Below are 14,550 nucleotides of genomic sequence, written 5' to 3' on the forward strand. Positions count from 1 at the left end.
GTGCTGGTTTTCAGAATGTCATCACTTTGTTCTCTGCTTGTTAAATTACAGCAGCAAACAACAATAACCATAGGAAAGCATTACTAAGAAAAAATGCAGAAATATCTCACACCTCAGCATGTGCTGGAATCAAAAGCAGGTGGATTTTCCGCAATATTTATTGTCAACTTTCAGTCAAACTGGCCTGCCCATGAAGGGGTCTGTGGGGCCCAGAGCAGCTCAGTGATGCTGTGAGACTTTTGGAAAGGCTGTTGACTGAGTGAATGGGGGTGAGGGGGTTTGGAAAGACAGATTGCTGAGAGTGAGTGGTGGGGGTGGGAAGAAAAGCTGCTGAGTGAATGAGTGAGTAGGGGGACAGGGATTGGGATGTGAGGCTGCTGAGTGAGTGTGTGTTGGGAGGGGAACATAGGAAAAAGTAGCAGGAGTAGGCCGCTCAGCCCATCGAGCCTGCCCTGCCATTTAAACAGATCATAGCTGATCATCTACCTGTACGTGGATATCCCTTGATGTCATTAGTAACCAGAAATCTATCGATTTCTGTCTTGAACATGCTCAAAGATTGAGCTTCCACAGCCCTCAGGAGGAGACAATTGCAAAGATTCACCCCCGCTGAGTGAAGAAATTCCTCCTCATCTCAGTCTTAAAAGGCCTGCCCCTTATTCTTCGACTGTGTCCTCTGGTTCTAGACTGAACAGCCAGGGAAACATCCTATCCACACCTGCCCTCTTACACCCTGTAAGAATGTTGCAGTTTCAATGAGGTCACCTTTCGTTCTTCGGAGTTTGGGAAGCGGGGTTGGTGAGTGAGGTTGGGGCGGGGGTTTGGGAAGAGGAGCTGTTGAGTGAGTGGGGGATTATCTTGCCATGACTGTTTTGGGGACCTTGTTTCCTGTTTACAACACTGACTACACTTCAAAAGGTATTTCATCGCCTGTGAAGTGTTTTGGGACTTTGAGGTTGTGAAATGCAGTACCGTATATACATTTCTTTCTGTATCCCAAATGAATTTAGAACCGTGTTATCCCAGCAGCTAATAGCATCTCCGATGGGCCGAATGACCTATGCAGTTACAGAACTCTATGACTCTAATAGGTGTGAATTCACAGCATGACATTTACCCATAATTTGACACTAATTGTCAGTACATTGGCAATCTCACTGCAGCAGATAATTATGCGAGGGCTGAGAATATCGGACGTGTGCAATAGACGGCGCTAGTCTGGGGTTATGTTTAAAGCACGTTGTTGGAACGGGAAAGAAGGAGTTTTACTCTGATCCAACTGACCTGAGACTGCCTGATGCTGACGGTGACTCTGAAAAAGCTTTTGCTGCCTCAGGTCTCCCATCCTTCCCGATACCAAAAATAATTCTAATGGATCGGCAGAAAGTCAGTACAGAACGGGTTAACAATGGAACTGGAGGAACCTCCCCACTTGCCCGCAGATCAAACTGCAATCTGCAGCTTGGATTTATCAACTTTTCATCAGAAGCAAAACAAGCCTGGGCATCCCAAAGCCGCCAGAATTCTTCCTGCTGTCTGTAACAGGGTGCCCTTTGAAGCAATATGTTGCTGGATCTCCTCCAATTTTACAAGGCGTCCTGAAATGGTTCCTGTCTCTAGATGAGATTTATAGCTCAATCTGTTTATGTACAGAAACGCTTTATACAAGTCAGCGAGCCTTGGAGCAGCCACCCTTGAACTCTGTACGTATGTGTACATTTGAGTTTGTGTGTATTTGAGTGTGTGTCTGAATGTGTGTATTTGTGTGTGTGTGTGTGGTCTCGAGTCGGCTGCACTGTGGAATTTGCCGAAGGGCTCCTTTTGAAAAGAAAGTTAGAGGCGGTAGATAACATCTGAAATCAATAAAGTTCAAATAAAGCGAGGATCCCGCCGTCTCCAGCTCCTGTACAATCTCTGAACTTGCCTTCCCTTCCGTCCCAAACAAAAACAGAAAACGCTGCAAAAACTCAGCAGGTCAAACAGCATCTGTGGAGGGAAAGACAGAGTTAACGTTTCCAGTCTGTATGACTCTTCTTCAGAGCTGAGGTTATGTTTAAGGCACGTTGTTGGAAGAGGAAAGGAGCTTTGCTCTGATCCAGCTGACCTGAGACTGCCTGATGCCGAGGGTGACTCTGAAAAAGCTCTGAAGAAGTCACAGGGCCTCGGAACGTTAACTCTGCCTTTCTCTGCACAGATGCTGAGAGTTATTACAGCATTTTTCTGTTTCTGTTTCAGATTTCCAGCATTCGCAGTATTTTGCTTTTTTTCCCTTCCGTCCCATCTGGTTTAGCTATAGATAATGATCGTTGTTCTGTTTTTAGTCTGTTTAATGCAGAACGCGACGAAAGAAGCGGGTCAGGAGAAAAGAGAAGTTAAAGCACAAAGAAGGAAGGTTATACCACGGGGAGGAGAGGGGAGGGAGGGATTAAACTGCGGAGAGAAAGAGGGAAGATGGGGAGCAGTGGGGTGGGGGGAGAGAGGGTGGGTAGGGAGTGAGGATTAAGCTGCGGAGAGAAAGAGGGAAGATGGGGAGCAGTGGTGGGGGGAGAGAGGGTGGGTAGGGAGTGAGGATTAAGCTGCGGAGAGAAAGAGGGAAGATGGGGAGCAGTGGGGGGGAGAGAGAGGGTGGGTAGGGAGTGAGGATTAAGCTGCGGAGAGAAAGAGGGAAGATGGGGAGCAGTGGTGGGGGGAGAGAGGGTGGGTAGGGAGTGAGGATTAAGCTGCTCAGAGGGAGGTCGGCTGGCTGTTTAAATCGAGCGCTTCAGTCTGCCCACCCCCCCCCCCCCCCCCCAGATTGCTGTAGATCCCAGGCTGGGGAGCTGGGTCGCTCCTCTCACCGCCGGAGCGGTTGCTCTTTTAAAGGGAGTCGGGGCGGTCCCTACCTCTGATCACATGGTGACTGCTTAAACCAGGAGAGCCCGACAACAGAGTGAGAGAGAGCGAGCAGGAGAGAGGGGGAGCGGCGCGGAAGCAGGAGCTGCTGCAAGTCCCGGACTGGAACCACCAGGAGACCGGCCGTTGTGACCGGCGGCGGGCGGGGGACCCGCTCCCTCTCCCTCTCCCTGGACAGGACGATGCGAGAGGCTGTGAGCTGCTGGCCGGCGGGCGGGGAGATCGGCAGCTGGGAGCTGGGAAGACGGGTCACAGGCTGAAGATGTGCCTCGCTCCCGGGGATTAGCGAGCCACCGAGGGACAGGGAAACCGCACAGTGAAGCTCTCTTACCGCTTTGGCCAGGATGAGGACCCTGCTGGCCTCCCTGGCTCTGATCCCTCTCCTGGGTTTCTTCCGCGGATCTTCCTCCTCTTCTCCCCCGAGCAAAGCGAAAAGTTTCCGAACTCTTCTCGCCGTTACCGTGTCCCCGGAGCTGGGGAGAAGAAGCACCCCCAGGGCTAGCTGGCCCCCCCGGGTTGCCCCTGCCCAAGTGCTTGCCCAGGACGTGTTCTGGAGCGATCGTTTGGATGGCGTTCCCTCCGCTGGATTTTCCGATCTCCACGTCAAGCGCTGGCAGTTGAAAGCCCGCTCCTCATGGCTGGTTTCCTTGGAGAGAGGCTGCGGGAGGGTGTCCAACAGGCTGGCCAGCTTCTCGGATGGCACTAGAGCCTGCCTCAGGTATGGCATCAACCCAGACCAAGTGCTGGGCGAAACCCTCTCTTTCTATCTCTCCAGGCTCCTTGGCATTCGCAACGTACCCGCTCTGGCTCTGTCCAGGGTCAACATCAACGCCGAGCAGTGGCTGAGGGTCAGGCAGGATGTTCAAGGCTCTCAATGGGCGGACAAACCCATCGTTAGTCTCACCGAGTGGATCAGCAATCTCACCGACGTGGTGACCCCCCCATCTCTCAGGACAGAAGGAAGGAGGCTGCACCCCTTGGTGGAAGAACTGGCCAATGTGACAAGCCAGGAAATGTTGGAGCTGGTGCAATGGTCAGACCTCATCCTTTTTGACTACCTGACTGCCAACTTTGACAGACTGGCCAGCAACCTCCTGAGCCTGCAGTGGGACTCCAGGGTAATGGAGAGGTCGACCAATAACCTCCACCGGACTGCAAAGGGGGCTCTGGTCTTCATTGACAATGAGGCGGGGCTGGTCCATGGGTACCGAGTGCTGCCCATGTGGGACCGGTACCACGAGTCACTGCTGAAAACTCTGTGCATCTTCCGGAAGGAAACCGCCAAGAAAATCGCAGAGTTGCACAAGTCTCAAAATGTTGCCAACCAGTTACTGGATTTGTATAGGGCCAATGAACCCCTGGCCTCTCAAATGGGATTCCTGTCTGAGGAACATTCTGAGATGTTACAGAGCAGGACTGATCGTTTGTATAAGCATATACTGCAATGTAAAGCTAATTATAGTAAATAGGTTTTAATGGATTTTTTTTGGTTTGCAGTTTTTCCACATTTCCCCTGTTCCCCTACGTCCTTGATTACAAGGGTAGGGTGTTCTAGCCATCTGGGTGATGAACAGACCACCAGGAGGTGCTCTTGAGCAAAATGAGAAGAGATGTTTCTTTGGGTAATTCCCTGACAATTGATAACTTACTGGCCTGGAGGAGGGGAACCTAAATTTGAATGTTGTTGAAGGCTGTCGTTGGAAGCTGTGTGTTTAGGAGTGTGGGCTAGCTGGGTCAGGCATGATGGATCAGAGACAACATCAAGCAGAGAAGCCATTAGGAGATTATTATTCAAACTGTGTGTACATAAAATCATTAATTTGTCTTGTAACATACCTTTTCTATTTTATAAGCCTTATTGTAACATCTTGGGAGTGAAGCTCATTTTGGCCAGTAACATAAAACAGCAGCCAATTTTACACCCACGCCCAACTTGGGGTTGCCAATTTGCTTGCATCAACCAAGACAAATTTAATTCCCCTTTGTATATTTTAAACATGAGTATACATCATTGCCTGGCTGCTGTGGACTCCAAACAAAACATAACACTCTTCTTTTAGTTACTGCAATGCAGCTGCTTCCCAGCAGGTCCTACCTCATACCTGGACATCTGGAATTGCAGCTGATCATCAGGTGGGGTCAGTCTTGCCGGTCTCTACAACCTTGTTACAGCATGGTTCATAATGGCAGCCAAGAAGTTGCAAGAGCACTACTGTGTGAGAAATCCCACATTTTGAATTTGAAATGAAATACATACAGTATTCCAATACAGATTGTTGGTGTTAGGTTCATAATAAGTAGGAATATGAGTTCAGCCCCTCAAGTTTGTTTTGCAATTCATAGATTAAGGTTGATCTAGGAAATAAAATGAGAATTTAAAATTTTAAAAAGTATATCTGCTTTCAAAGTCTTGCAAAAGCTAGTGTGTAAACAGATATTCTGAGGGTACTGTTGGATCACAATCAGAAGGATGCAGACAATTCCTAGTTTGGAGAGTATAGGAATAGCAATAACAGGGTTATTGTTTCAAGCAGGGTCTGTTTCAAGCAGAGTAGGTTCTGTATATGACTGTAATCAGGGTTTCTCTCAAACCAGACTCAAAATGTTAACTCTGCCATTCTCTCCACAGATGCTGTCAGACCTGCTGAGTTTTTCCAGCAATTCTTGTTTTTGTTTCTCTCAAACTAACTTGTTTCTGTTTGGAAACGTGACCAACTATCTAACACTGACCAACCCAAGCTTATTTTTGTAACCAGCATCTGCCTGACACAGGCTAGGTCCAGTTTATAAATGTGACCATTTTTGGGAAGTTTTCCTCAATTAAAGGACCATGTGTGTTGGTAGCCAGGGGTCAAGATTTAAAATAATTGGCAAAAGAAATAACGGGGAAATGAGATTTTTTTTTTTGAGAGGGATGTTAAGATTTGGAAAGCAATGGGTAAGAGAGTGGTGGAAGCAGGTTCCATTGGAACTTTTAAAAAAGCAATTAATCATGTACTGAAAGAGGACCAGTTTTCAAAGTTATGGGGAAAAAGTTGGGGTGTGGGACTAAATTTTATGGCTTTTTCTAAAAAGCTGAAGAGGTTCTTTTATGCTTCTATGCTGTATAATTCTATGATACATACTTTGTTTTGTTTCTAAATGTGATTGGGATCTGCCTAATCTGTTTAGGGTGAAGTTGTGCAGCTGGTAAACATTCAGACATGTTTTTTTTTACTAAAGATGCTTCAACTTGTGATGGCTTCTTGTGATCTGTGAATTTTGATTAAATATCTTTGAGATGCTCAGAGAAATGAACTGAATTTGAAATTGGGGAAACATTCTCAGGTGTAAGATTTATTTAACCCTTGGAAACAATTATATTTTACTTGGATGTATCAGGATCTTCCAAGAAGACAAGTAAGTCTCAAAAGATTAACCCTCTGAGTTCAGAAGTTACAGTGTGTGCTCCCTCTTTAATCAGAACAGATAGCACCTATTACTACAGACTTAAATCACCTAAACTTAAAGCAGCTTTGAAACGCTTATAATGTTGATGAGATTTAAGATGTTACAATTGAAGCCTTTGGTTTAGAATGAATGACTAGGACAGATAACTGCTCTTTGAAGCCTTCAATAGTTCAATCTGCTCATTTTCAGTGTAAAAATTGAGTTGTCACAATTTGGATTAAGTGTTTACATAGAATTACATAGCATATAGAACACAGAAACAGGCCATTCATCCCAATCAGTCTATATTGGAATTTTCAGCATATTAAAAAGTAGTGACAGAGCAAACCATATTGCTCATCATTTGCCTTGTTCTTTTTGTACAGGGAGGGATTATTGGTTGTGACTTGTCTAGCCGCACTCAATAACAGCATCACGCTGCTGGAGTATAATCTTGGTATAAAATAAGGCACCTGCATGCTGTGAGTTAACACCTGACTTTGTAGCCCATGTTTTCTGTGGTGACATTCAAGCCAGAGGGCGTTCCAAGGAAAGGGCTAGATTGCCACTTATGTCCACGTCAGGCCATCTCTATTGTACAATGATGCAGCTTCTTTCAGAAGATTGTGTAAAACATATAGTTCAGAGGGAAAATACAAGACATGTTAATAAGTTGATTTATGTTTTAAAAAATCCAGCTATTTTAATTAAATCTGCCATTTCTATTGGTTATGCACTTGCAGTTGAGGAATAATGAGGCAGTAAAGTGACATAATGTATGTAAATGAAAAATGAACTTTTGAAGAGAACAAGGGACTGTTAATTTGCTATTTACTATTGTGTATTGACTATCAACCTTAAAGAGAGATTCTCTTCATCTCTTCATAAGCCAACCAATTCAAACTGTTAAATCAAAGACACTATCTGTACATTTACTAGTATCGCTCAGCCAGCACTTGATTCAGTGCTTTTTGTTTCAAAATTGCTGTCAGAAACTACCTGAGAGGAGATAATTTCTGTAGCATGCCCCTCCACTTAAGTGGCACCATGAATAGATCCACTTGAAACCCTATGAAGTACAGTGCAAAGAAAGACTGCGATACCAATACCTGTGCAGACAGCAGTGACAATTTTTTAGTGATTCAGTGGACCAGCGTTCTCCACTAAACTTTACGCTTAGAATTGGCTTCCTTCAAAATCCATGGGTATGAATGGTTGGCGGGTTGGTGGGGGTGGAGGGAGGTACAGGTGGGGATGTCCCTTTTAAATCTACATCGTATCATTAAAGTGCGGTATACTGTGTAACCTCATGGACAATTACATTGCTATTTCACATGACAACTGAGTAACTGCTCCATTCGTATTAACCGTAATTTATCACTTTTTTTTCAAAAGAAGGCCAGGAAGTTTCTCAGCTAGCGTAATAGGTAAATGAGTTACCCAGTGTGGTACTAACCATATACACCATGTTTCAGTGCTCAATCTATGCTGAGTGACTGGACTCTGCCAAGATCTTGATACACAACATAACTGACCCCTGATCATTTTGTCAGCTATTTTTAAACCTATTTCCCAATGCAAATATACCTCCCCACAGCCACAACCGTGTATCAGCAGATTTACCACCAAACTAAGTGTATGTTAAAAAAAAACATTTTCAAGTAAAATGTAGGGATCGCAAAATGAATCTTTACACAGCACAAGGTGTACACTGCTCCTTGTTAAACTATATTCCATAATGTATTTGACCCTTCTAGGGAGGAGGAATGGGCAATGGCAGAAAGTTTGAGAGGACAAATGAGGAGAGTCCTTTCATGTATGATTCCCTGTTCTTAACTTCTGCCCATCTCCCAATCTCCCTTGCCCCACACTTGCTGTCACATAAAATCTGTCCATGCAATATATAACTAGCTCTCTCCAAAAGTACGCATGGAAATAAGAACAAAAGTGTTTGCATTTGCCCACTTCAAAAAGGGGAAACCTTTATGGAAGGAGAGAGAATGTGAGGTTAGCTATAAAGAATATGTGGGAATGATTACCTTGGCAGCATGTGTGAGCAACTGATGAGATCTGGGATTTTGTGGCGTTAGCTGACCCCGCCCTCCCAACAAATTCCCACCAATTCAAAGCACAGATGGGTGGTCAAGATCTAATGTGGTAGTTTGACTTTATCCATTCCTTCCTGTAATTACACACTGAGAGCAAGGAGGTGGGAGTATTAGATTATAGAGTGGATGAAAGAATATTGGCAGAGCACAGACTGATAATTACTTATTACATTGAATTTACAGCACACAAACAGGCCACTTGATCTAACTGGTCTATACCTGTGTTTATGCTTCACATATAATGTATATAAATGTATCATAACATATGTCCCCTTTATTCAGTTTGCAGAAACACAACTGTCAGCTATTTGTGGTGTACACATATTTTAAAGTGTGCACAGGTGGAGGGGCGTGACATGATTTTGTAATGGATGCTTTTCTATTGTAATTGATATGACTTCTGCTTGACTAATGTCAAGCTTTTTTATTGAAAATTCCTTTGTTGTTAATATTCTTTAACTGACATGTCTTAAAGTGTGAATGGTCACTTTTTAAAAAGAAAATCTTTCATATGAATGTCAAAGAGACTGATGTGTCGGATGCACGCTCAAAGTCCTAATATTTCTGTGGGTGAAACCTCTGGCATCTCCGCTCATATCAATTTTATAGTCAGGCCATTTTATAAAGTAGGGTCAGATTCCAATCTGATCTAATTCTGCTATGGCTAGGAGTGAGTCAGTAGCCAAGGGGTTTGTGTCCAATGTACTTAGACATCCCCTTCTACTAAAGTGTTGAAAAGTTGTAATACTTCTGTGATATATTCACTCCTTGTCCCTCTGATGGTGCTTCAGGATGGTTAATAGTGCAGTGCATGTCTGCACCAAATCTACCTCTCATTGATTCATTGCAGAATAGGTGCCCACACAATGCAAGATAGATCATGTGATGTGGAAGGCCTCATCAGTTCAGTTCCCAGTCACAGCATCCATCACCTCTTGAATGATTCCAGGGTTTCTGTCTCCACAACCCTGCCTGCTTGCCCAGAAGTCCATTCCAAGTGTTCTTCACTCTTTCAATGAGGAAGAACTTACCCCCATCACCAGTTTGAAACTGTGCTCTCTTGTCCTACTGGCACAGCTTGGTGTTTTAGAATTGCTTTCATCTATATAATTTTCTATCTTGCATGCGTCTGTAACATGCCCTGAAGTTGAAGAACATATGTAACTCCAGATCTTAATAATTCAATTCGGAAGCATTAGGAATCAGACTTGTGGCTCTTCTCTGCAAGACACTGTTCTCTATTCTGGAACTTCCCTAACATCTGGCCACAGGAGTACTGGATAAAAGTGGCTCAACTGTTCCACCCCAGGGTTACTGCAGACTGCAACTGAAAGTGCGCTCTTACTTTGGGAGAATTTCCTATGGTCACTGTACGCCAAGGACATCATGAACATAATGGAAAATTTTCTTATGTTTGCTATTTATGGCAAAATCACTTTAAAATAATATACTTATAATGCTCAGAGGTCACTACTGCATGATGATGACTATTGAAAGTCCTCCTCCAGTGGTTGCTTAGTTACCATTTACATTTGGAGTCTCCATGTCTTTCTGCAAGGGCCTAGTGTTTGGTGGATTCCCCACTGTGGAGCTGAGATTTTACAGCTGTTACCAATCTATCCACATACCCCATGACACTGAATCTTTCATGATGAGAATTGTTTTATTTGATGTCTGTGGCAGAGTGTAATTTTAAATATCAGCAGTGGGCGTCTGATGTCCAGTCCAAAAGTGACATTTCGTGGATTCTTCACAATTGTACAGTGTCTCTCTAATGCACCTTATGTTTTGTTAATATGTTTTAAATGATACCTGAATTATTGTATTAAGGTATTGGAAGGTTTTATCAGACTAAAAATGTCATATATGAAAATAAAAGACCAATTTCTTTTGTCTTTTTTGAACTGATGGCACTTTTTCTTATTTATTCGTTTGTGGGATGTGAGCATCACTGGGAAGGCCAGCACTTATTGTCCATCTTTAATTGCCTTTGAGAAGGCGGTGGTGTGCCACCTTCCTAAATTGCTGCAGTTCATCTGGTGTTGATACATGCAGTAATGGAGGGAGTTCCAGGATTTTGGCCCAGCAACAGTGAACACTGATATAGTTCCAAGTCAGGATGGTGTGTGACTTAGAGGGAAACTAGAAGGTGATGGTGTTCCAATGCTTCTGGTGCCCTTGTCCTTCTATATGGTAGCAGTCTTGGGTTTGTAAAGTGCTGTCGGAGGAGGCTTGACAATTTGCTGCAGTGTATCTTGTAATTGGTGCACACTGCTGTTTCAGTGCACTGGTGATTGAAGGAGTGAATGTTTAAGGTGGTGGATGGAACACCAGTCAAGCAGGCTGCTTTGCCCTGGATGGTGTCAAGCTCTTTGAAGGTTGTTGGAGCTGCACTCATGCAGGCAAGTGGAGAATATTCCATCACATTCCTGACTTGTGCCTTGTCAGTGATGGACAGGCTTTGGGGAATCAGGAGGTGAGTTACTCACTGCAGAATTCCCAGCTTATGACCTGATCTTGTAATCACAGTATTTATCTGGCTAGTCCAGTTCAGTTTTTGGTCAATGGCAATCCCCAGGATGTTAATAATGGGGTTTCAGAGATGGAAATGCCATTAAATGTCATGGGGAGGTTAGATTATCTCTTGTTGGAGATGGCCATTATCTGACACTCGTGTAGCATGAATTTTACTTGTCACTTAACTGCCCAAACCTAAATGTTGCCTGGGCATGTAGGCACGGACTGCTTCACTCTCTGAGGAGTTACTAATGATACTGAACATCAGCAGACATCCCCACTTCAGGCATTTTGTTGAAGGGAAGGTCATTGACGAAGCAGCTGAAGATGGTTGGGCCTAGGACACTACCACAATAAGGAACTGCAGCAATGTCCTGGGACTGAGATGAACAGCCTCCAACAAGCACAACCATCTTCCTTGGTGCTGGGTATGACTCCAACCAGTGGTCTGTGTTAAGGATATAAAGTGGAGTTTACAACCCTGCGGGAGAAAGATTTAAGATGCATAACTGCACTGTTATATCTTAGGCATGGGAAATAAATCCTGGCCTTGCCAGCGAAGCCCACGTCCCATGAATGAATAAATAAAAAAAATAAAGACCTACAAAGATGTTAGTGTTATTCAGAGATCCCTGTTCATTGGATGCATTGATGTAAAGTTGTGGTCATAGAGCCTTTGAACATACAGCACCAAGAATATTACTAAATGCCTTACCAAGGTACATAATGAAGAATAGAAATGTGGAAGTTATAGGGAATTCAATAGTTAGGGGAACAAATAGCTTCTTCCACAGTCATGACTGAAAATTCTCAAGGGTGTGTTGCCTAACAAGGGATATCTCAAAGGCTGTGTTGGCTAGCATAAAGGATATCTCAAAGTGGCTGGAAAGAAACTTGAAAGGGAAGGGGAAGATTCAGTTATGATGGTCCCTGTGGAGACAAATGACAAAGGAAAATACAAGGAGCACGTCCTGCTGGTGGAGCATCAGGTGCTAGGGGCTAAATTAAAAGGCAGGACTTGCATGGCAGCAGGAGCGGGCAGTGCATGTTGCTGATGGCTTCCCTTCAAAAATTGGGAGGAAGTTATTATTCTGAATATAAAGACAAATAAAGATTTGCATTTACATAGCGGCTTTCAGACCTCAGAATTCCCCAAAGTGCTTTAGAACTAATGAAGTACTCTTGTATTGTAATTACTGTTGTAATGTAGGAAACGTGGCAGCCAGTATGTACACAGCATGCTCCCACAAACACCTATGGGATAATGATCAGATGTTTTTGTGATTTTGATTAAAGAACAAGTATTGGCCAGGACACCAGAGATAAGTTCCCTGATCTTCTTCAAAATAGTGCCATGGGATCTTTTATATCCACCTTAGAGAGCAGTCAGAGTTTCAGTTTAATGTTTCATCTGAAAGGCAGCATCTCAAGTTCATCAAAGGAGGAGTCCAGGTCACGTACAGGCTGCTGCTTTGATAAAAACTCCAGAAGGCTCTTGTTTCCCCTTGCAGAAAGTATTAGGAAAGTCTAATGTGAACCAATTGGTAACATTTGAGTACTTTATTTGGAATAAGAACAGGGTCACATACACTACAGTGAATTATTATGAGTGACAAAGGTAAAGCTCACCCAGATGGTGTTTGGAATAGAGTTGTATTCTGGCAACAGTGCAGATGTTTCAAATGTTTATGCCTTAGTGGCACTTTTTTTCTGCAAATAAATAAATCTCCCCTCAACCTCCCCTATTCCAAAGAGGAAAACCACAGCCTATTTGACATTTCCTCATAGCTAACTGTTTTGATTCATCCTTGTAAATCTCCTTTGTACTCTTTCTAGTGCAATCACATCCTTCCAGATCTGTATGCAGTACACTAGCTGTGACCTTGTGTTTATACAGTTATCAATTAACCTCTGTGCTCTTATATTCTGTAACTAGGCTGATAAAGGACAGCCTTCTTAAACGTCTTATCTACCTGCCCTGTCTTTTTCAGGAACCTGTGGACATACACTGCAAGATCCCCCTGTTCTTCTACACTTCTCAGTATCCTGGTCTGACGATAAGTCTGGAGAAGACAGAGATCTTGTATCAACCCGCCTCTGGCCACATACTCCAAGTCACTATCAATAATACACCCCTCCATTCAGTACAGAAGTTTTGCTATCTTAGGAGTATCCTCTCCAATAACACTATACTAGATGACGAAATCAGCCATCACTTGGCAAACACCAGTTCGCTCAAAGACTTTGGAAAAAGCATGGGGCCAGAAATTTTCGCTCAATGGACTGGCACGCACCCAACCCTCTCGAGCATGAAATGATGCGTGTTGACATCGGCCGAGCGTGCCAACATCAACGCACAGTCACACGATAGTTCAGTCAGCGGGTGCACTGCTGACTCTGGCAGCACACCCGCCGACAATTAAAAGGCCTGTTAAGGCCATTAAGTAATCAATTAACTTAAATTTTTCGTTGCCCGTCTAACCTAACGGTTGGCGGGTAGGCAAAAAGACCAAGCAGCCTTTGCATTTTTTTGGAAACCTAATCCACAGGCAGGATGAGGTTTCCAAAAGCAAATAAAAATAAAAGTTTTAAAGTTTAAGTAATAACATAGCCCTGTTCATGTGACAGAGTCATATGAGGGAACATGTTTTATTACATTTTAGTTTCTTTATTTTCTTTTCTAAAAAATGCTTCATCTCCCTGAAGCAGCTCAGTGCCTCAGGGAGATGATGAAGCGCTCACTTGAGCGCATGCGTGAAGTTTGCGCTCGGCCTCCCCCCCCCCCCCCCCCCCCGACCCCAGGCACAGGCAGCGCTGCTGCTCGCGTTTCACACTGGGTGGGCCTTAATCGGTCCAGTCCCGATCATGGGCGGTGGTCGGGTTCCCGCCCACCCACACTGAGCCCACCTGCCAAGGGCAAAATTCTGCCCATGGAGTCTGTCTCAGAACAAAGATCAAAGTCTACCAGTTCTTACATCACTTCTTTATGGGTGCAAGACTTGGACAACCCACCGGCATCACATAAAACAACTAGAAGCATTTCATCTTCGCTGTCTGAGATCTATTTGCAACACCACGTGGTAGGATAAAATCCCCAACACCATGGTCCTTGCAAAGTGTTGCATACCTGGCATCGAGAGCCTGCTCATCAGAGCACAACTTTGCTAGGTCAGCCATGTGGTTCGCATGGAGGACTCCCGCATACCAAAGGCAGTATTCTACAGTCAGCTGAGACAGGCACCAACACTGCAGGATGTCCCAACTTAGATACAGAGACAATCTAAAAGCCAACCACAGAGCTTGCAAGCTGGATCCCAATACATGGGAAAAAACAACAAGCGGGATCTTACGGCCTTGCCCACCACCGGGATCGTCCGCTTCCGTTTAAAGTCAATGGACTTCTGGCTGGGCCACAGAATTTCCCGTGGCGGGTCCTGCCACAACGGGGCTGAAAAACCCTGGCCGACCTTGGACAGACCCAAATGGAGAAGTCTCTGTCATCAAGCGATTTCGACATTTGAGGAGAACAGAGTCAGTGCCTTCAGGACAAGCGAGCACAACGCAAAGCCAATGCCACCATCCATCCCTCCAGAACTGACATCAT

General features: G+C 44.4%; 1 protein-coding gene across 1 annotated transcript; it reads left to right on the forward strand.

Annotated features, from left to right (window-relative positions):
- The first annotated feature begins 2,799 nt into the window (after window positions 1–2,799).
- On the forward strand, window positions 2,800–10,321 carry fjx1 (four-jointed box kinase 1). Its single transcript, XM_078548843.1, has one exon. The coding sequence runs from the start codon at window positions 3,237–3,239 to the stop codon at window positions 4,359–4,361; it is 1,125 nt and encodes a 374-aa protein (XP_078404969.1). The 5' UTR covers window positions 2,800–3,236; the 3' UTR covers window positions 4,362–10,321.
- Window positions 10,322–14,550: the final 4,229 nt, after the last annotated feature.

This window comes from Cetorhinus maximus, chromosome 9, assembly GCF_964194155.1.
Source record: "Cetorhinus maximus chromosome 9, sCetMax3.hap1.1, whole genome shotgun sequence".
Lineage (NCBI taxonomy): Eukaryota > Metazoa > Chordata > Chondrichthyes > Lamniformes > Cetorhinidae > Cetorhinus > Cetorhinus maximus.

What these genes read in the sequence shown, in the direction of transcription:
- fjx1 (XM_078548843.1), top strand. Translation starts at nt 3,237, where the DNA reads ATGAGGACCCTGCTGGCCTCCCTGGCTCTGATCCCTCTCCTGGGTTTC.